The sequence below is a fragment of the Gouania willdenowi genome, chromosome 5 (assembly GCF_900634775.1).
Source record: "Gouania willdenowi chromosome 5, fGouWil2.1, whole genome shotgun sequence".
Taxonomy (NCBI): Eukaryota; Metazoa; Chordata; class Actinopteri; order Blenniiformes; family Gobiesocidae; genus Gouania; species Gouania willdenowi.
This window is the reverse complement of record NC_041048.1, coordinates 23,546,722-23,568,261: the sequence shown is the minus strand read 5'-3', so window position 1 is coordinate 23,568,261 and position 21,540 is coordinate 23,546,722. Positions and strand designations below refer to the sequence as shown.

At 37.0% G+C, this 21,540-nt stretch overlaps 2 protein-coding genes across 6 annotated transcripts in view; one reads left to right on the top strand and one right to left on the bottom strand.

The window, feature by feature from the left end:
* ppfia4 (PTPRF interacting protein alpha 4) overlaps positions 1-9,624 on the bottom strand; it is an 80,040-nt gene extending 70,416 nt beyond the window's left edge. For 4 of the 5 annotated variants that reach the window (XM_028446651.1, XM_028446653.1, XM_028446652.1 and 1 more), the window contains exon 1: positions 9,198-9,624. In XM_028446651.1, coding sequence (XP_028302452.1) covers positions 9,198-9,455 — 258 coding nt within the window. In that variant the 5' untranslated portion in view covers positions 9,456-9,624. The remainder of the gene's footprint in view (positions 1-9,197) is intronic. The other variant, XM_028446650.1, reaches the window with a different exon arrangement.
* Positions 9,625-11,144: 1,520 nt separating this feature from the next.
* On the top strand, positions 11,145-19,833 carry tmem183a (transmembrane protein 183A). The gene is made up of 8 exons (XM_028446222.1): positions 11,145-11,381; positions 11,632-11,721; positions 11,796-11,969; positions 14,723-14,882; positions 15,026-15,206; positions 15,995-16,075; positions 16,153-16,308; positions 18,561-19,833. The coding sequence occupies exons 1-8, from the start codon at positions 11,318-11,320 to the stop codon at positions 18,744-18,746; spliced, it is 1,092 nt and encodes a 363-aa protein (XP_028302023.1). The 5' UTR covers positions 11,145-11,317; the 3' UTR covers positions 18,747-19,833.
* The last annotated feature ends 1,707 nt before the right edge of the window (positions 19,834-21,540 follow it).

The following is a 21,540-nucleotide window of genomic DNA, read 5'->3' as shown; positions in this document are numbered from 1 at the left end:
ACTGTACGTATGGTCATTGTAGCCTTTCAAACACTGAATAGAGTTTGGTGTTAATTTTATTCTGTCAACTAATAGTTTTGGTCATAGTTTTTATCGACAGCACTTTCTTGAAATGTGAAAATTTGAGAAATACAAAATAAATAAAGGCCGCATGAAGAAAACTAAGACTGAATGATTTCACATAAAAACTGCTTTCAACGACTAAATTCAAGTATAATTATAACTGCTGCGTATCCATTACATTAATCTGTGGGTGTGTTTTTTGGCACTATTTTTATTTTTATGTTTATAGTTCATGTGGATCGGTTATCTCTTTATTTTCTCTTTACGACTACATTGTATCCAGGGACAGTTCAGCTGTATTTGGCTCTGAGGCATAAAATCACATGTACCCTCTGTCATTTTAAATGTTTTAAAACACAATGTTTAATATAGTGATATAGGAATAACAATAAAAATAGGGGGGAAAAAAAACATTGTATCTACTCAGAAATAAATAGCAATATTACTTTTATGACAGTTTTTGCCTAATGTTTAAAGGAAGCTATATTTGTTATCAAATAATGTTGTGGTTGGACAAGGCCCTAAAACATTCTGTAGCTACAAGCATTGCACATTATCAAAGCCAAAGAATTTCATATTAAATTGTTATGTCAAGCTTTATATTATCTTGTTTAACTTGGGGGAGAATGTTGCTTATTAGGTCTTTATTTAAGTTATTCCTATTCCTAAAAATATTTTTTTTAGATTGTTGTATGTATTTTTGTTTTGTGCAATAAAACAGCTCAAGGGGATTTTTGTGTCAAATAAACTTTTTTCGGCCCCACTCTGCATGGAGCAGCCTGCAGAGTGCATGTAACCAGGCAACGGTTCTATACCAGAAATAAAGTTAGGGGTCCTAAAATCAGACCCAGTGACTCCAGCAACAGCAATTAAACGTGACATCGACTCAAATCATTTGCACCGATGGACTCATTTGTTTAATCATTTATTTAGTCGGGTAAATAGAAGAATCGTTTCGGCCCTAAATAGTACCATGATCGTAACTTACATATCAGAACCAGTGTTCATTTTCTCAACCATATTTTTTTAAGCGACAATAATAAGACTTTGACTAATTAAAAAAAATACATGTGAATGAAAACTAAATTATATATACAGGTATATATTTTGTTTTTGATTCTATAATGTTCACATGGCTCGAAATCCAATCACAATGAAGTTTATTTTCTGAAGGTATCCAATCAAAGCTACTTTTGACACATGGAAGGCAGAACTCTTATCTTTTATATTTTAGTCGACTATATCTGTCACAGATTTAGTCGACTAAAAAAAATAGCTGACTAAAACTAGGTTGCATTTTAGTCATTTTGCTGTCAAAATGAACACTGATCAGAACTGATACCAATCAAAAAAAGTTGAAAGTTGAAAAACAAAAGAATCGTATATTGAAAAACACTAATAATAAAAAAAAATGACTGTTCTGTTCTTTAAATGCTTGATGGTTTGAATAAAAGGTTATAAATAAATAAATGTGTTTCTGGAGTGCCTTAACTGCCTGCATCTTGTGAGTCACAAACCCTTGAATACTGAATCATCCATTAAAGTGGCAGGTTTTTCTCATGGATTATACAACCCTTATGATAGAAATATATGGGTGAAGCACAGTGACCTGCTTGTTTTAGACACTGCATTACCAACACATATGCCTTTCATACAACACATTTCCTTTGATGATGTCAGATTGGTTTTCTTTATGCTGATGTCAAGAACAAGAAAAAGGAAGTGTGTGTGTGTTTAAGGGCGTGTATTTAAAGTGTAATTTGTCAATGAGAAAAGCCATATATGAGGGCAGTAGTAGAGGCATGATGCTGGGTAATGGACTGACATGTTAATCTGAAACTCTATTCTCCAAGTTAATGAACACATCTATCCTAGCAGTCCATGAACATGTGTTTGTGTGCGTGTTGCTTTTTATATGTGATCAAATAGCTTGACGCAGGCTGCTGAGGCAAATTTCACTTTGTTAGGTCTTCATGTATATTTTACCCAATGATAGTGAAGGAAGCGGAAGTTTGATTTGCTCGCAGTGGGTTCGTACATCTGTGTATGTTTGAGTGCATCATGGAGGAAAGAGATTAATCTGACAGTTTTGGGTCAGACAACCACAATGAAGTCAGACGAAAAACTGAAACACACACCAGGCAAACACACGACAAAACCAAAGTGTGTTCAATGAGGAAATGAGAAGAGCAAAAAAAATAAAAAAAATAAATAACTGCCTTGCCAACACATAAATCAGTCTACAGTACACCTCTGGAGCAGAGGGGAAAGCATAAACACAATGCTCATGCTGTGAGCGTAGCCACACATTGTATCAGCCAAATGCCCACTGACACCTACAGGATTGTGGGGCCAAGAGGATCCACCCAATACACCAAAGTCAGTGTGCTATTTTTACACTAACTCCTAGACATTACCTTCTAAAGCTGGTATGCACAGAAAGATAATCGGACTGTTTTTGTCACAATTTCCTCCTTCTTGTTCAAGGACAGTAAACACCTGATTATCTTATGTCTAATGCTGCGTTCACACTGAATGAGTCTTCTGCGGCACTGGACGCATCTGCTGCACACTAGGTACCGCAGGGTCCGCAGGATGCAAAAATGTCTCCAATTCGCATCATATGCATGTCTGAAGCGAAGCCCCGCCCACCAGCGACACCTCCAACTCGTGATTTTCACTGCCTGCTGAAGCTGCGCTCCTTTTTCTCCTCTCACAAACATAAACCACCAGTGAGAAAAGCCGGTGTGATTAGCGGCTAATGCTATCCTAGCTTAGTAACTACATAGAGAACTTTTACCTGCTACTACCACCTCCTCACTGATTCTACTTTACACCAAATCCTTCCTAGTCCAGTCCTGGTTATAAAGGCCTTCTTACACAGCTTCAGGTGGTCTCACACAGCTTCTACTCCGTGGTTGAATGGGTAAACAGACCGGTATCCCTGTTGGCAGCCTGACGTCATCGTCAACAAAGACTCTGGTTGGTTTTTTTCATGCAAAAAAGTCGCAGGAGTTCAATATTTTCAACTCTTGCGAATGTGCGGATATGCGTGAAATCGGGAGTGCGCTCGCACGGCCAACGCACTTGACGTGCAGATCAGACTGCATCACCGCACAGGAAATATTTCACATCTGGGACGCATCTATCTATGACTTAGTATGTAATTTGGCCGTACAGACATTTTGTGACGCATCCGGTGTGAATGCAGCATTATAAGATTATCATGTGGTTTGAGGTGTGTTAGGGATGCACTGAAATGAGAATTATCCACCGAAACTGAAAATCAAAACAAGGCTGAAAGCTGAAAACCGAAACATTGAAAAAATGTATTATGCAAATGATTAGTCCCATTGCATTTATGGCTCTGACTGTGTACTAACCTCACTAAAACTAAAACATTGCAATGTATAAATTAATATTAATGCTTCAAAGAATAAATCAGCTCAAAATATGAAAATATTTATTTAGCACTGACATTCCATCCATGCACAATATAAAATTAAAAAAAAAAAATGTTTAACTTGTTCCCACTCATTCATTAAATAATATTGTACAAGCCTATAACTGACTGGGCTGCTGGATGAGAGTCAAATTAAATATGTTCTCCGTACGTTTGCATCTTGGAGGCACACGCTCTGTGTGCTTTGATTGTGGCGTGCATCATTTCTTGTGCGTGTTGCTTTAGTCCCATTCAAGTAATGGTCTTTATAGCGCAGACCAAGTACAAATGTGATGTAGTTAAGAGGATCTCTGCAAAATGTGCGCTGATGGACTGAAACCAGATTCTGATGCTGATACACAGCCACGTGTTAGGCTGCAGTGAGGTCTGTGTTAACGGAGAGCGATATGTAACTACCGTTTCGACGAGGGATGTAACGATTCACTCATTCGATTCACGATACCGAGTTCACGATACGATTCTCTCACGATTTATTTTACAAAATGGGACTGTCGACAAATGATGATTGGAAAATATTCCTTTATTTTTTTGGGGAAAAAAATTAGAAACTACTGTTCTATTTTCCTTTTATTTTTCATTGTCAAGAGAATCCCTTGATAAACTATTCAAAACAATGCAATTTAACTAAAAATAAATTTTGAATGAAATAAATAAAGGAATAATACAAATGAAGAAGAAGCCTATTATTTTAAATTCTGGTTCTATAGTAAACAATGCCAAACTGCATAATAGTTCTTTTAATTTTTAAAAGTGCAACTGAAAATGTATTTTGTGCCTTAACAACTGGACTTAAAAAAAAAAAAAAAAACAGTCTGCACTGTATTTACGTCAGATATTTGTTTGGAGCAGCAGAGGGCGCTGGTAACCCAGTGGTTGGTTGGGATGCAGCTATTCTGTGCAGTGAAGAAGAGATGCTATGCTAGCAGACAGAGCTAATAGAAAAACGTGACTTTTACAGACATTCACGTAATATTACAGATATTCTTTCAGTGCTAAAGGGGTAAGGAATAATTTATGAATATGTTTCAGAGTAAAAGGCGGCCAGACTGCGGTGTTTGCTCAGGTCATCACAACATCCTGTTTTGGTCTGCTTTTTTCGGTGAGAAATTGCCTTTGAAAATTTCGCTAGCAACAATTTTGGTGCATCCCTAGTTAAGAGTGAATATTAAACTGTTCAATATTTATGACCAAAAGAACCGTAGCTGATCAAGAAGCGAGTTGAAAATTCCGATCTTCAAGTACATTGAACTATCTCAAACATGGCTCACCGCTATGATACTAGATTTATTTCCTGACTTTACCGAATAGAAGCTCGGACTTCAGATAGCAATCCAAGTCATTTTTTTTCAAGTAGGATATCGGAGTTTCAAGTTTAATCATGCACGATTTCTGGCTTGGAGGTTGATCGGTAATGAGACAAAATTGTTTTTTTTGTGTGTGTGTTAAGATTATTGGAGGAAACACACATAGTTCAATCAAAACTGTTCTATGCCTGATTTTTTAATCTTGACGTGTGATGTCTGTAACAGATGAAAAATCTGTTCAGATTTAGAAAATCCTCATAAATGTGTACCCTGCTTAAGCTACAATTCTTAAATCAGAAACAAAACTGATAAGATATCAATTACATCTGAGATTTTCACTTATTGTGCTGTATTGTTTTACACAGTAAACATGGCATCATCTAAAGGTTGTTGAAAAAATGTAATTTACTGTTATTGTTTTTGCCATTCATGTGTGCATATGTGTATGTGCACGTGCACATTGCACTGTAATAATGTCTGAACAAGATCTTTGAGGATATGAAAACTATTGCTTTTATTATTGCTACTAGTACAGTGCCCATCAGAAGTATGTATTCATATAGTGGGAGCTTAAGAAGCGTTGTCAATTATGGCCAAATAAAAGGTTGGATGTACAAAGAGGTGTACATACTCTGTACTCTGTAGTGTTATAAAGGGATATATTTGTGGGAACAAAGTGAAATAGCATGTGTGATTTCCCTGGTTTAATTCTGAGACATGTGCATGATAAATTGATAAATAAAGTTTGCACCAATGTACACTAGACTTAAGCAAATGGATAATAAATGTCATCCCCTGTCCTTAGACCCTCCTTCGGCAAGGAAAAACTCAGTGGGAAAATTAATTACACACAAACATGACACGTACATCCAAGGTGCGCATTAGGTTATAAACACGTGGTGAAAATATCAGCAATTATAATGGCGTGTTCACGGAGAAATGTGCATGTTTCGCTGTTCGCTTTGAGCACAGCCGCTACTATTGCCCGCCAATAACTCCCGGGAACTATTTGAGTCTATTTTGAACTTCCTTATCACAAATTTCTCTCTAAACAGCTCTGTGTGCGTGCAGCATGTACATCCAAGGTGCACATTAGGTTGTGAACACGTGGTGAAAATATCAGCGTTTATAATGCTGTATTTGCGGAGAAATGTGCATGTTTACACAGACTTTGCAGGCATGTGTCACAGCACAGAGCCAGAGAATATCCGGACACCTCTCATGTCTGGTCCCACATACAATCAAAATAAAATTACAATAAACATTTTGCAACACCAAATAAGTCCAAAATAATGGCTGCACACCATGGGGCCATGTGCAAGCTGTTCAGAAAGTTTCAGCTTGATCAGACACTGCGTCAGGGAATTATGCGCTCCACACATACACACACAGACAATCCTTGATTTATAGATAGATGATAAAACATTTCATTTAACTAAGCTGGATTAGAAAACAAGCCTTATACACACACAAACACAGTCACACACACACAGTCACACATACACACACAGTGACAGACGTGCCTGCATGTTTGGAAGTGATCAGCCTAGGGCCATGTAGCAAGCAGCCATGTTTCTTTCACAGAGCGCTGCAGCGAGCCTGTCATCGACAGCATTGCTCTGCTCCTTGTGCTCTCTCTCTCTCTCTCTCTTTATCATTCTCTTTCTCTCTGTCTCCATCTCTACTCAAAATGCACACCATAGGGTGACATCATAGCACACTTTTAGATTGCAGGGTCAGAGGGTAACACATTTTTATGTGCTGTGGCTTCCCTGCTGTCATGTTGGGTGACTTGCGACAACCTTTCTTCCCAAATGCAAACATCAAGGCTAAAATGTGTCTTTTAACCACACAAAAACACTCAGGTCATTACTTCCAGAGGTCAGTTTGGATTAACTCGAATCACTCTCAGAAACTATTCATTTAAATGCATTTAACTTCAATGGCACATTTTGCTACTTTTGCAAGCCAAAAGCAGTTCACACAATATGTCAAGAAATTTAGCGAGACATGGCTTGCACTGCTAGGTTGACATAAGTCTCAGCTACCTATACTAAACTAAAAACCCAAAGATGTTATAGGTGCTATCTTTCCTTATTTTTTTTTTTTTTTGTGGCTTTGCCCCAGTCATGACATATGACTGTGTTCAAAATAGCACACTCCATACTATACACTACAAACTCAATGAGTACATACTGTCTATTATATACATTAAGTATGATTAGGATGATGACCGATGATGATCGTTCCCACTGAAATATACTTCCAAGTTCCGCAAGAAGCATTTCGAACCTAACCTGGCAAGAGCCAGATTGATGTATAGCCCTCCCTCTAACTCGAGTTCTCCACATGGATCTGGGTCTATGTCTGGCAAATCCTTTCGGAACTAGGGAGGGACATGAACAGAACGCTTGAAGCTGAGTGGGCGAAGCGCCTGTCCACCATGATTTGTTTTAGCCAATCACACGGTAACAAATGATGATATCATCATCGGCATGCGCCGCAGAGACGCTGCTACAACAGCAACAAGGCTCTGCTGGTGAAAACGTTCTTTTAGGATAATAATGCTGCCGTCATTATGTTGTTGAGTGACTTTCGCCATTTTTGCAACATGAGTATGCTAGTTAAGGGCACTATCCTCCTGCGTCGACATCTTTCTATTTTGATTCGGAGCTATGCTAATAGCGGTAGCTCAGCTAGTTCCTCTCCCCGCAACTGCGCATGCGCAAGTTTTGCTTCGGCGCTTCTGCCTTAGTCACACCCGGATATCTCGCCCTAAACCACAACACTGCCTCATGATTGATTCAAACCGTGTCGGTTCGGATTCGAAAGCAAAGGCGGGAACAGCACAAGATGGATTCTGGTGTTTGTGAACACCAGGAGAATCCATCTTGCAGGCAAGGTTATTTCGAACCTACAACGACAAAAAACGGTATCACATTGCGGCTAAATATCTCTGTTGATTCACCACCTTTAATAGTTCTTCAAGCATTTTAAGTGAGAAAGTGACCAAGTACAATATCAACATGTGGTCATTTCGTCCATAAAACTCACCATTACACATTTTATTCTGCCATTTCTTAGATTTTTGGAGAGCCACCATTGTGCTACTGACAAAACGTCAGATTAACTTCAAAACAAGAGCCCTATTTACAAAAGCGCTAATAAACTAATGGAAGACAAGAAGAGATACTTTGGTTTTGAAAAGGGGATGTTTGATTTTTAACTTAAAGACGGTACCAGGACAATTTTACGTTTCGCTCGCAATTCATCATGAGGCGGTTGAGTATACTTAGTGTTCCCATCGTGCATCGTGCAAATGTCCCCATATAGTATACATCCGGGTACTTCTCGCATATTCAACCTTTCCATACTATTGAGTGTGAACTCACTATATTCATTTTGACGTCAAACTTAGTAAGAGTTGTACGTTAGTATGCAATTTTGAATGCAGCCATAGCCTACATCCCAACTGCAAGCCCTGTTTTCTGGACTTCCAATGTTTGGTAAATAAAGAATAACAAAAGATGACCAACCAGTGCAGCTTCTTTTAGGAACCATTCAAGAAGATAACAATGAATGCATATTAATGAATTTATAAAACAAATCTGCTTTGTATTGTTTTAAAATAATTATTTTTAAAACAATACAAAGCAGATTTGTATGTTCTTCTTCTGGAATTTCTCTCGCTCTGAACCCATTCACTCTCAATCGATGAGCCACCACAGCAAAGCATCAACATTCACACATAGCAAACATGACAAGGCTGCCAAGGCAAGGCTTTTTTGGTTCAAACTATTAATCACAACATCAGAAGACCATCATCTCCCCATCCTTCATCATAAATCATCTTTCACTTTCAGTCCCAACCTTTCAGTCTTCAAACTTCAATATTCAGTCAAACCCCTGCCCCTATACTTGCCTTTCCACTGGCTGCATTATCTGCCCAGCAGACATTGACACAGTGACATTCCTCTTTGTGGTACAGTTACAGTGTCCTGCCTTTAAGCCTGAGAAGAAGTGCATGTCTGTATAATCATGTCATCTGCACATTAGTCAATGATCTATGGACATAAAGATGTATGAGGGCTTCCCCAGCAGAGCAGTGTGATAAAGAATACTACATCAAGGTTAGGTGTGAAAGCTGATATTAACATCAAGTATTTATTCAGAATGATGTATGATGTAAAAATTAATACACCTTAATTTGTTTCCATTTTTTAGACCTATATCTGATTTATTTTTGACAAGATCTCTCCTCCCATGTGTATTATATTTAAGAAATAGTTTATTAAATAAAGATGCTCCATCCTCGGACCACATGCCCAGGCCCACCCTCCTCCTCCTCCTCCCAGGCCGCTGCTCACCTGAGGCAGCGCGGCGTTGATCTGCCGCTGGAGCACGTCCCTTTCGTGCAGCGCCCCCTGGAGTTTGGTCTGCGACTGGATAAGGGTCTCCTGGGTCTCTCTGAGGGACTCTAGCAGCTTATCCCTCTCGTCTAGCATGTTGACCATCAGCTGCTCGAAGTTAGCCTCCTGGTCCGATCCGTTAGGAACGCTGCCGATGCCTCTGGGAGGACCGGCCGCGTCTCCCTCGCTGATGGTCGGCATCACCTCACACATCATTTTAGCTTATAGCAGATATAGGACCGTGTCACTGTCGGGATTAGGATGAAACGATGATGTGTTAACAGCCAGTTACACACTTAAAATCCCAGATAACACGGTTTACTGGGCCCCGTGCCAAAGCCTGGGAGCATTACGCACCTTACTCCGCTAACGTGATCCCCCCCCACCCCCCCTCACGCATCAAACGTGCATTTCCAGGCTTTATCTCTCCATTTCCTATAAGAAAGAAAGAAATGACCTTCCATCCATATCAGCCGGTGTATTTCCACCCCGTGCGTAGATCCGCCCTGCCCGGCGCGCCATGCACTCCCATGCAGAGACCCCGGCGTGGTTTGATTGACAGCTCCGCTCCGTTCACAGACAGACGGGTGTGTTTGTAGGGGTGGTGTCCGCGCGCACGACGCACATAATCTTAGACTGACGAGAAAATGTCACGCGTAAATTGACCCAACGTTAGCTCCTCATTCCTGATGATAGTGAGAGCGAGTCCTTCCTGCATCCTCCTCTGCCATCGCTCCACACGGACACCGAGTTCCTCCTCCTGCCCACACACACACACACACACACACACACACACACACACACACACACACACACACACACACACACACACACACGCCTCTCATACTGCTGGCCAATCTACCATACATTGCTTGAAACATTGTAAGAATATTAAGAGTTAATATCTCCAATTTATCTAAATAACTGTAATTTTATTTTATGCCATATCGTGTTACTATAGGAGCAGGTGCAGCGTTCTACTTGTGATTAACTTCTCACATCAGCACCACTCGTAGCCTCGGGAACGAGCTGCGCGTTCTTGAAGCATCAAACTGACTGAGCCTATGCAGCGCGTCCATGCATAAGGAAAAGTATGGGGCGCTAAAATAATCTGCAAGTTTTTGCAACATTTAGCAGCAAACTAAGTTTAAAAACACATGTGATTTTTTTTTTTTTTTTTACGCTACTTTTGACCGGATTTATAGCAATACATGTGAAATTTGTGATTTTTTTTTTTTCTCTCGTAAAAACATAATGTAAATGTTAAATGTAAATCTTAAATGTTAAATCTAAATGTTAAATTTAAATCTAAATGTCACGGTGAAACTAAATATTTAGCTAATATGCAAATTCACCGGAATTAACTTTTATGTTGGTATTTCCGGTTAATATGTATAAAACAAAATTAATAAATAAATAATAATAATAATAATAATAATAATAATAATAATAATAATAATAATAATAATAATAATAATAATAATAACAACAACAGCAACAACAATACATTTTATTTAAAAGCACCTTTCAGGCCACCCAAGGACACTTTACAATAAACAGAATAATAATAAAAAATTAGAGCAATTCAATATAAAACAGAATAATACAAAAAAGAAAAAAAATGCCCCTGTTAATCTGTTTTTATTAGAATAATTTCAGTTTTTTTTCCTAATTGATGAGATATCTTTTATGGGAAATATTTTTTCAATTTTTTTGAAATTATTAGATATTTTATAGGAATTATTTTCAGTTTTTTGTGATTTTTCTTATATCATTAAATAATGTTGTATTTATTGTAGATTCAGGGGAAATGTAAGCTTAGCATAGATTTGTCATTTTGATTACAGTTATTATTGTTGATAAGACCCACTGACCAATAGGGGGCAGTAAAACGGGTTTTTGAGACAAGTTCTCGCGTTGTCTTGGAGCGTTACGTCATTCCATGATGGCTGAAGATCCCGGCGGTACAATTTTCAATTTCTTTCTTGTTTTTGTTTCTTTCTATTTACCTCCGGTTGCCATTGAACCATGGCAGGTCCCAGACCACTGTTAAGCGTCCACAGATCACTTGTCTCGTCATGCCCAAGAAAGGGGTCAGAAAACGGCTGAAATTCAAAGTTGCGGACGTTTGTTCGGAATCAGGTACAGATAGCAGCTAGCACAATTAGCACGACACTGACCATTGAATACGAAAAGGAGGTTTTCCTCAATCATATAGTTCACTAAGTAACACCCTGAAACACATAATCAAACTGCGTTATAGATGTTCATTGTCTGAATTAAAGCAGTTTTCCTTATAATCGCAGGGGCTGTCGTGCGCATGCGCATGATATTTTGCCCTTTGACCTTTGCACTGTCTGAACATTGTTTTTCATCTACTTTCTTCCTCCAGTCACTGTTGCTGATTATGCCGATGCAGACCCAGCCGTTGTTAAGTCTGGGAGGGTGAAGAAGGCTGTAGCAAATGCAATTCATAAAGAAGGTACAATGAAACTGAATGATAATGTGTTGTCTGACAATCTGAACCACACACTGACTTGATCTTGGCTTCTTTAGTGAAACTACTGTGTGGCTTGGAAGCATCTCAGGGAGCTGTGGAACAGGTTCTCTCATCCACAGCAGGTGTGACAGCAGACGACACCCTGGCCAGCGCTGATGACATGGAACCTGAGGATGAAGAGGGAAATGAAACTAAAGTCACTCGCAAGAAGAAGAACAAGCGGCGGAAGGGTATTACAGTTTTATTTATTTATTTATTCATTTTTTTTTGATTTTATAAAAGCATGGAGAATGGTTGGATAATTCAGATCAGATTAGACAGTGTCTATTGCCATGTACGTACAGGGATTTTGCTTTGGTATTTTGGTTGCATATATATAAAATGGCGTATTAGGGCCCCATTAAAACAAATACAAAATCTGGGCACTACGAATTTAAAGGTCCCATATCATGCTATTTTTCACCCATCTCCATTTGTTCTAAGAACCCCAAAAACACAGTATTTGAGGTTTATTTTTCCAAACGCGCCTGCTTTCCAGAGTTTTAGCCTCTGAAAAGTCACTTTCTGTGTAACTCTACACAAACACGCTGTTTTGCGTTCTACTTATGCATATTCGTGAGTGGGCGTGTCTATAGACAGGACACTGACTTCCTAATCCTCGCACGGTGACGTAGGGCCGGAGAACGACCCACCCACTCCGTAGCTGAGCTAATGCTGCTTTATAAACACAAGACAGAGCGTGGGGGCGGGGCGTTCACCGGTACATACATGGACTGTAGAAAATACATACATAGCACTGTGCGATGGACGCTGAAATGCTCACCTTAGTGGCCGTGTCTGTTTACATGTCAATCACAGCAGAGAGCTTCCTGGAGGTGCGGCTTCTCCAGCTCAGTGCCACGTCAAATTTGTGATCAAAGTGGGAATATGACACGTCATCAAATTGGAGCGAGGTGTTTGTGCTCGCCCTGCAGTAGGAAAGGAGCAAATCACCCTCTAACGATTTAGGGTGTCAATGAAAAAAACACTTTGGGCATGTGTATGAAGCCCTAATAGCACTTTTTTCATGTTTAAAGCACAGAAAAGTTGATTTAGCATATGATGGGCCCTTTAAAGTCGTAATATTTCGAGAATAATTTTATAAGAATGAGAATGAAAACAAACAGGATCTTGTCTGTTTTGCGTTCACATGTTCAACGTAGTGAGATTATACTTGTCTTTAGGGTTCACACACTGAACTGCCTTTTGGCCCATCACCGCCACACTGTTATCAGTTTAAGGACTTTAAAGCAACTGTGTTAGTTGCGTTCACTTTGATTGATTGATTGATTGATTTTATTTATTTTTGAGCAATTTACATTTTACATTCCTACAACATTCACATTCACATTATTCTGTTACAGTAGCTCAAAAAGGGAATAGGCTGAAGCCAAAAGCTTATTTATGCCTATCCCGTAATCAATATAATAAACGGTTACATTTCCTGGTGATATTGCACAATCCGCTTATATTCTAAATAATAATTAAAAAGGAAGAAAAAAAAAAAAACTCAATTCCAGTGGCGGGAAGTACTCAATTACATTTACTCACGTACATGAACTTGAGTAACTTTGAAAATAATTTTACTTCTTAGAGTATTTTATCCATACAGTACTTTCACAGTTTTACTATACTCATGCGTAAACAAAAATAGTGGTTACATTTTCCATCCGAAGAAATAATCAAGCAACATAATGATATCCATTACCAGGCGCATGTACAGCTTCTGCATCATGCAACTGTTTACGTAACAAATAGAATTTAAATCCTTTCATCGGCACTATATTCAAGTAAAACTTTTTCTTTATACTTTTTCTTGAATTTGAAAAGAGTTGGGCACTGCTTAAGATCTTCCTCTAACCTATTCCAAAGCCAGACCCCTAGCACAGAAATGCACATCTTTTTTCTGGTTGAATGCACCATCTGCACTTTAAAGATCATACATCCTCTTAGATCATAATCCCCTTCTCTTAATTCAAATAGTTCTTGAATTTTAGCTGGTAACAATGATTTTGTAGCTTTGTATAACAGTTGTACCGTATAAAAGTCAACTAAATCATACAGTTTTAATAGATTAGATTGCAGAAATAATTTGTTGGAGTGCTCATAATATCCAGCCTTATTAATTGTTCTGATTGCTCGTTTCTGGAGTATGAAAAGGGAATGTAATTAACTTTTGTAATTGTTACCCCAAATTTCTATACCATATGTCAGATACGACATGACCAAAGAACAGTACAGCAGATGAAGCGATTTATACTCCAGCACATGCTTAGTTTGATTAATCACTGCAATACTTTTTGAGATTTTATTTTGAATGTGTCTGATGTGCGGTTTCCAATTCAGTTTATCATCAATAATCATCCCCAAAAATTTGTTTTCAGACACCTTTTCTATTGTAATATCATTTATAAAGATTACCCGATCACTTCAACTGGGAATTCTAAGCACTATACCATTGCAAGTTTTTTAAATAATGACTTTAATCTCAAAATATTACGACTTAAATCTAATAAAATTACAACTTTATTCTCAAAGACCTGCCCCTGTTCAAAGCAAAACTAAAGACTCACGTGATTAAAAAGGCGTTTGATACATAGTTCTGTAGCACTTGTTTTAAATGTGATGATGGCCTGTTTTTAATTATATATTATGCAGTTTTAAAATTGTATTTTTTATTGTGTACTGCGCTTTGGTCAACTTTGGTTGTTGTAAAGCGCTTTAGAAATAAAACTTGATTTGATTCTCATTAAATTACAGCTTTATTCTCGAAATATAAATATTACAACTTTATTCTCATAATATTACACTTTAATCTTGTAGCACTCGGATTAATTTATATTGTCATGTGGCCCTGAGACGCCGTTTTACATACAGAAGTCAAATGGGGGAAAAAATGAGGCGGTGTAATTGTATATTAATTTGTAATGTTGTGTTTTTGCAGAAAGCAGTGAGAGCAGTGAAGGGGGGGAATACCCAGTAGACATTTGGTTAGTGCTTTCCTCCTATATTCGACCTGAGGACGTGTGCAGATTTGCACTGATCTGCAGGAACGCTTGGACCGTTACTTGCACCGCTGTGTTTTGGACCAGACTTTACAGAAGGTAAACATTTCACACATTTACACATTTTTAAGAAGCATTCCACTAGTAATAATCATTGTGAGCTGTGGCAGTGCCTCAAAAGTGAAATAGTCAAGTGTTTCTGAATATGTAACTTTTCTAAGGTGTGGTCTTTTTGTTGAAAGACATTACAGGTTGGACATCCATCTGCCGTTTCGTCTTCAGCCTGATTCAATTGACAGGATGCATCATCTCAGAGCTTGTGTTATTCGCTCTCTTTTCCATTTGTATGAACCGTTTAGTTTGCGTGTGTCAAAAATTCCTGCACTGCCAGAATCTACACCCACTACGTTACTCAATTCCAAGGTGAGTGTTTTTTTTTTTTTTTTTTTTAAAGGTGTCTTGTAATGACATATTTAGTTTCTGGAGAAGTTTTATTTATTTATTTAATAGGGATGTGTATTGCTTGGCATCTGGCGATACAATTTGTATCCCGATACGATACCATATATCCCGATATTAAAGTATAAGGTGATCATTGTGATTTTTTTTTTTATATTTATACATATATGACTTAAGAAACAACTAATCTGTAAATGTGTACACCTTCATGAGAACATTATATATGAAATATATTTTATTGGCATATTTTACATTCAAAACATTGGCTTTAACATGCCATGTGCCAACTACTTAAAATAAAAAAAAATAACATCCAATCTACCTGTGGCTTTTAAACCAACTTTGACTTTAGTGCAACATGACTTTAGTGTAACTTAACTGAGGTATATGTCTAGAACAATAAATAAATGCAGAAAGTTAGTACTTTCTTTTTAGATTTTGTTGAAAAAACACAAGCTGGTCAACATGCCCAGGTTTCAGCACTTCTTTGTGCAGTTACAATGTCTCCTGCAGTGGAAAAGACTTTCCTGGTTAAATAAATCGATAAGGATGCATTTTGAATCAATCCGAGAATCGTGCGATGTAATATCGCGATGTACTGTACCGCCAAATCAATTTTTTTCCAACACCCCTATTATTTAATTATTTAACACAATTTAGTTTTGCTTTATTGTAAAAATGCTACCGTTAACCAAATGGACGCCATTCATTTAAGAAATGTCAACATTTTCACTTGCTCGTTTTTGTTGCAGTGTTTACTCTTCTGGCTCCAAAAGGTGTCAGGGACTCGGCCAGAGACATTGTGGGAGTTCAACTTTAAATTTAGGATGCAGGTAAATTATTTTAATGTTTGAAGTACTTATTTAGTAATTGTTGGCATTTATACATTTTTTATGCTCCTCTCTAACAGCAGGGACACAGCAAAAATGGTTGTGCCAAGTCCTTATGTGCACCAAGACAATATAAAGATGTTCATATGAACCCAGACGCAGACTGCTACGTGCTCCAGATCACCACACTCAATTTCGTCTTCACTCCTGTTGTAATGGGCATGACCCTATCTTTGGCAAGTACCTCCTTTGTGACTACATTTTATGTGTTATGCATCTGCATCTGGGGGAGAAGGTTCATATAATTATTCAGTTTGACACTTTATGATGCGTCCACTGTCATGTTTTTTTTTTTTTTTTTTTTTTTTTCATAACTTGGATAGAACTGTAGCAGATTACCTCAGTGTTATAGCTTTCCAAATGACAAGAAGAAATAGTCCAACTACTTTACATTATTAATAATATTATTAGGCCTGAAATAATTATTTGATTAAACCTATTAAAACGAGTTGAGTTTTCATCTAATTTGCGTTAACGGAGCTGCTGGGTTTTGTTTTCGCTCTGCCCGCACTGATTTTCATGATGCACCGCTGCCCTTTCTTCCGCTATTGAATCGTTACCATAGCTACCCAAAGAAGCATAGAGCAGTCAGCAGAGGGTAGCAAAACTAGCGGCAACAGTTTACTTAAAAAAAAAAAAACCTGACAGCGAGTATCTAGTGTGGCACCATTTCACACTGATCAAAAACGACAGCACACAAGTATGATTTAATTGCGCACAGAAATGAATAAATTGACTTGTTTTAACTTGAGTCGCCTCATTGACGAGTGCATTTACTCTGTGACAGTTCAGCTGTATTTAGCTCTGAGGTATAGAATCACATGTACCCTTTGTAATTTTAAATGTTTCAAAATATATTGTCTTATATGTTGATATATGAAAAACAATGATAAAACTAATACAAGTGGACTCTGCAATCTGTGGTGAGTAGGTTGGATTGAGAGAATAGTAAATAAAGAGATAGTGAGTGTTTAGTAGGTAGTTAGCATAGCATAGATTATTATTTGGAGATTTTATTGTATTGACTGGGTGTTTCTTAACCGTTCCAGAAGCCCCGCCCATAACCGAGACAAATTTATTTAATTTCCAGCCGAGACGCACGTCAGCCAAAACCTCAGGGCTTAGTTTCTCTTTAATGTTTGAATAAGCATTGCACATGATCACAGGCAAAAATGTTGCTTATCAGGCCTTTATTTAAGTCACACCTATTTAAATGGTCATGTGAATTGTTTTTTTTTTGTTTTTTTAGATTATTGTAAGTTTATTTGCTTTGTGCAAATAAAAGAGCTCAATCATTAATCAATGTTATGCTAAAAATGACGGATATATGACTAAATATTATATATGCCAATTGCTGGCTAAACAATGGAGTACACCCCTTGTGATATTTATACATGTCGATCAAATATGCAAAGCTATTTGAGATTTTTTAAAATTTTTTTAATGGGACAATATGTATTGAAAACATTTTCATGTAAAGACATGGGATTGTAGTCAGGAGGCTAATTTCCATCCCCTGTCCCATTAGCAGGTTGGTGCGAACATAAAACAAACATCAGTAATAGAATCAAACACAGATGTTATTTAAATGACAGGTATAGTAACCGTGAACAGTCTAGGTGACATATGGTGCAGAGATCAAAGATAGGCCTGAAAATTTGGGAACCATAACATTGATGCATTGTGGGTTGTTAAGTGTTAGTGTTAATTAACTCAGTCAGTGCCAGACGTCGACTTGACTAGTATGCACATAGTGGACATTTAAAATGATGTAGTCGTTCAACCCCCAACATAGATATGTTCATGTACGCAGTAGTGTGCATTTGTATATGGTACCCCTATAAACTAAGCCCATTTGAAAAACAAACATTAGATACAATTATATCCACAAATTTGGTTTTCCAACAACCATTCCATAAGGTACTTGGAAACCTGTTTACTAAGGTGACGTATTAGCCTGATTATCTGGAACATAAGAGTTTATTCATCAGGAATTACAGCTGGTAAACTTGTAGATGTAAGAAAAGTTCTTTCATAATGGCCACCTGATAATATTTTCTAGCAAAGGACTCATAGAATCTAAGAAACATAATTGTTATTGTTCAGGTATTCACAGAAGCCTTTTCAACAAATAAAAACACCAAAAGTCAAGTCAATATTTTTTCTTAGTCCCAGTAATTACTGTAAGGCAAAACGCTGATGAAAAACACATTTCACGATTTCTGGATGCTTAGTTACATTAATATTGGGCGTTAAATCCTCATCTAAGTCTCTTACTTCATATTAGCAGCTGGACAATAAAGCCTCATGAGTCAGGCTGTTAATCAGTCTTAATGCTTGTATTTTGTTTTTTGAGAAATGTAACATTAGCACAGTATTTATTTGTTCAAATCCTCCATTAATCATCATCGATCTCTTTTGTTTACAGTTCACAATCAACGTAAGCACAGACATGCGCCATCACCGCGTTCGTCTCGTGTTCCAGGACTCGCCGCCGCATCGTGGACGGAAGAGAGGGGATCAGAGTGGAACCCAGGTGGTGTTGGATCCCGTACACAGCGTGAGGCTCATGGACTGGTGGCATCCTCAGTACCCCTCCTTACCCTACACATAGAACGCTTTGTTCCCTTCACGTCTACTGGAACTCTTCAGTTGACCTCTGTTTTCTTAGCACTTGTCAAAATGGAAACTATGTAGGATCATATTCTTTGACCATGTTCAACAATTGATTAGAAAAATTCTCTTCAGTTTTTACATCATTGGTAAAGCTTTAAAAATAAGACCAGTGATTGATGTAAAACTCTAATACATGTTGTGTATTGATTTCAATTAAAAGCAGTAATGTTTGTGTATTACCAGTATTTTACACAGGAAGTGGTGTTGCATGTTAAGCAGACTCTGAGCACATGAAGCGTTGGTTCGACAGGCTGAGAAGATTGAATCACACTTTTAGATTTTTTTTTTCCTTTCCATATTTGCTCGAAAATTCCCTTTTCAAAGACTTTCTTTATGGTGCAAAACTGGTCAGTTGTTTTTCTAGCCTCATGTTGGTATTTATAAGGAAGGCTTTTGTCTGCCAAAGAGAGGATTTAGCTCAAATATTGATTCTTAATGTGCAAAGTGTTGTAAAGTGTTCAAAAGTATTGTCATTATTTAATTTAACTGTAGTTTTCAAATCACATGACCCGCCTGTACAATATCACTCTGGGATTTTAAGAATATTTAATCAAAATTTAAGTTTGAATTTGATCAACCATCTCAGGCTTTGTAATGGATGCGATCTTCTGCAAACACAGTTTTAATAATTTAACATGGACTTATTAGAAAATATCATTTATTTAAAAGAAACATGATGTCAACAACATACATTTAGTATGCTTTTAGTAGTAGTAGCAGTAGTAGTAACTACTTTGGGGATGGCATTACAGCGAGATGTTTCAGGTAACTGGTTATTTTCTAAGTATTTCTACATTTCATCCTGGTAGGCTTTAGATTTCTCCCTGATAACAGATGCTTCAATAAAGATGGAAGAACAATTAATTACCAGATGTGTTAAAGCAGGTAATTATTTAAAAAGCAGGGCAGCAGCCATTTGAAGTAAAAACCCAACACCTTGATTTCAGAAAATTAGTCTGATTTGTTAAAAAAAAGTGAAGTCACCTGGTAACGTTACTGAAATAAAATGACACTGCCCATTGAAATGTCTCCTGTGTACTCATTTAACTGGTGAGAGAAAACAAAACAAGTTATTACTATGTTGAAAAACCCCCAAAAGATAATAAAATGAATCAAACTTTTTTCGTGTGTGTGTGCAAAAGTCAAACTTGCTATTTTTTTTTAATCATAAACAACTAATCTGAAAACTTGCCTGGAATAACTTAAATATGAGGATGGTAATAAATGTAGATAAAGATCTTTAAGTGCTAAAGGTGAAAGAAAACCTTATATTTCCCTCAGTTACTGTGCATTCCCACAGCTTTATTTTATTTACTACACAATTGTTCAGATTTTCAATAACCTGATGAATTGGTTAAACAATTGAAATGGTATAGCTGTCACATTTATGTAAAACCATCTATCTTTATTAGTGGGGATTCATAACGTACATTATGTGTTATTAAGATAATAATGAAATAAGAGCAGGAAAAAAACCCATAAGGAGAAATCCTTCTACATTAGGGAACTAACCAATAAACCAAATGAAGCATGTTTAAACAGATTAAACAGCACTGGCATTATTACAATGAATGTAAAAAGCAAAAAACAAGTCTTTCAGGTGCTCATGGGAAATGTAGTGAAGTCAAAGTAGCAATTTTCTTTCATTTCAATCGATTTTTACACAATATTTAGTATTTAAAAAAAAATGTTCTAATCAAAGCTACCTCAATACATTGACTTGCTCAACATCTCACCTGATGGATGGCCCAGGTGGGATTTGAACCAGTGACCCTCAGATTACGCTGTCACTACCCGATTAAAAACAATCGACAAATTAATAAGTATCAGACTTCTAAGAAAACCTAAAATCGAATATTTCAACAATATTGGTTTGAAAAAAGCAGAATTATTATGATCAGTTTAGTATCAGAAGAGTTTGTTGTTGTGTAAAAGGCTGCCTCCTCGTGGGGAAATTAAAGAAGTGTTTCAAAAAGACAGAGTTTTTTTCGGCATGTACAAAAAAAAAAAAAAAAATGTAAATGTGAAAGTGAATGTAACCATATCGAAAATGAACTGAATAAATAAATAAAATGTAAACGTTACTACAATCACATTAGGAAATTAACGGTATTGTAAATTCAGCATTATTTCTGTTTTGAAATGCTTGCAATAATGCCGTAGCATGTGATGATATCAAACAGGAACTTATAGTTTGTGTTCCCCATATTTCATTTGATTTGATTCGTTTTGGAACAAACAAAAACAATACTTAGAGAAATAAAAGAAATGTCACAAAACAAGTTCATTTCCAAAAACTAGTCAAAAAACACAAAGTAAGAAGATTTCAATAAAAAATTTACACGTTCAAAAATGGATAAGGAAGAAGTTTGACTATTTTAACTTATCCCTCTTATGCAAATGCATAATGTTACACGTATCTTTATTATTATGGACAGCTATCTTATGATAATGTGTTTTTAAAATGCACTTTATCCACTTTTTGCTGCATTGTTTTTAACTTGTGTTTTTTTTTTTTTTTTTTAACCCATACTGTACTACTCTGTGCGGCACAACTTTGGAACCAACTACTTGCATGAAAGTAAAGGTGAGTTTATTTTTAGGTTGTGTTATGTAATATGCTTTTTCTAAATTCCAGCAACTTGTTTTTTTCTTTTCAAACGTTTATAGTCTTTAGTAAAATACTAATAGAGATATGTGTGTTCTGTGATGACTGTAGTTTACTGTGTGTA

Coding starts and splice junctions, on each gene's coding strand:
- tmem183a (XM_028446222.1), top strand. CDS start 11,318: ATGCCCAAGAAAGGGGTCAGAAAACGGCTGAAATTCAAAGTTGCGGAC. Junction 14,883..15,025: donor TGGACCAGACTTTACAGAAG/GTAAACATTTCA, acceptor TTTTGTTGAAAG/ACATTACAGGTTGGACATCC. Junction 16,076..16,152: donor ACTTTAAATTTAGGATGCAG/GTAAATTATTTT, acceptor CCTCTCTAACAG/CAGGGACACAGCAAAAATGG.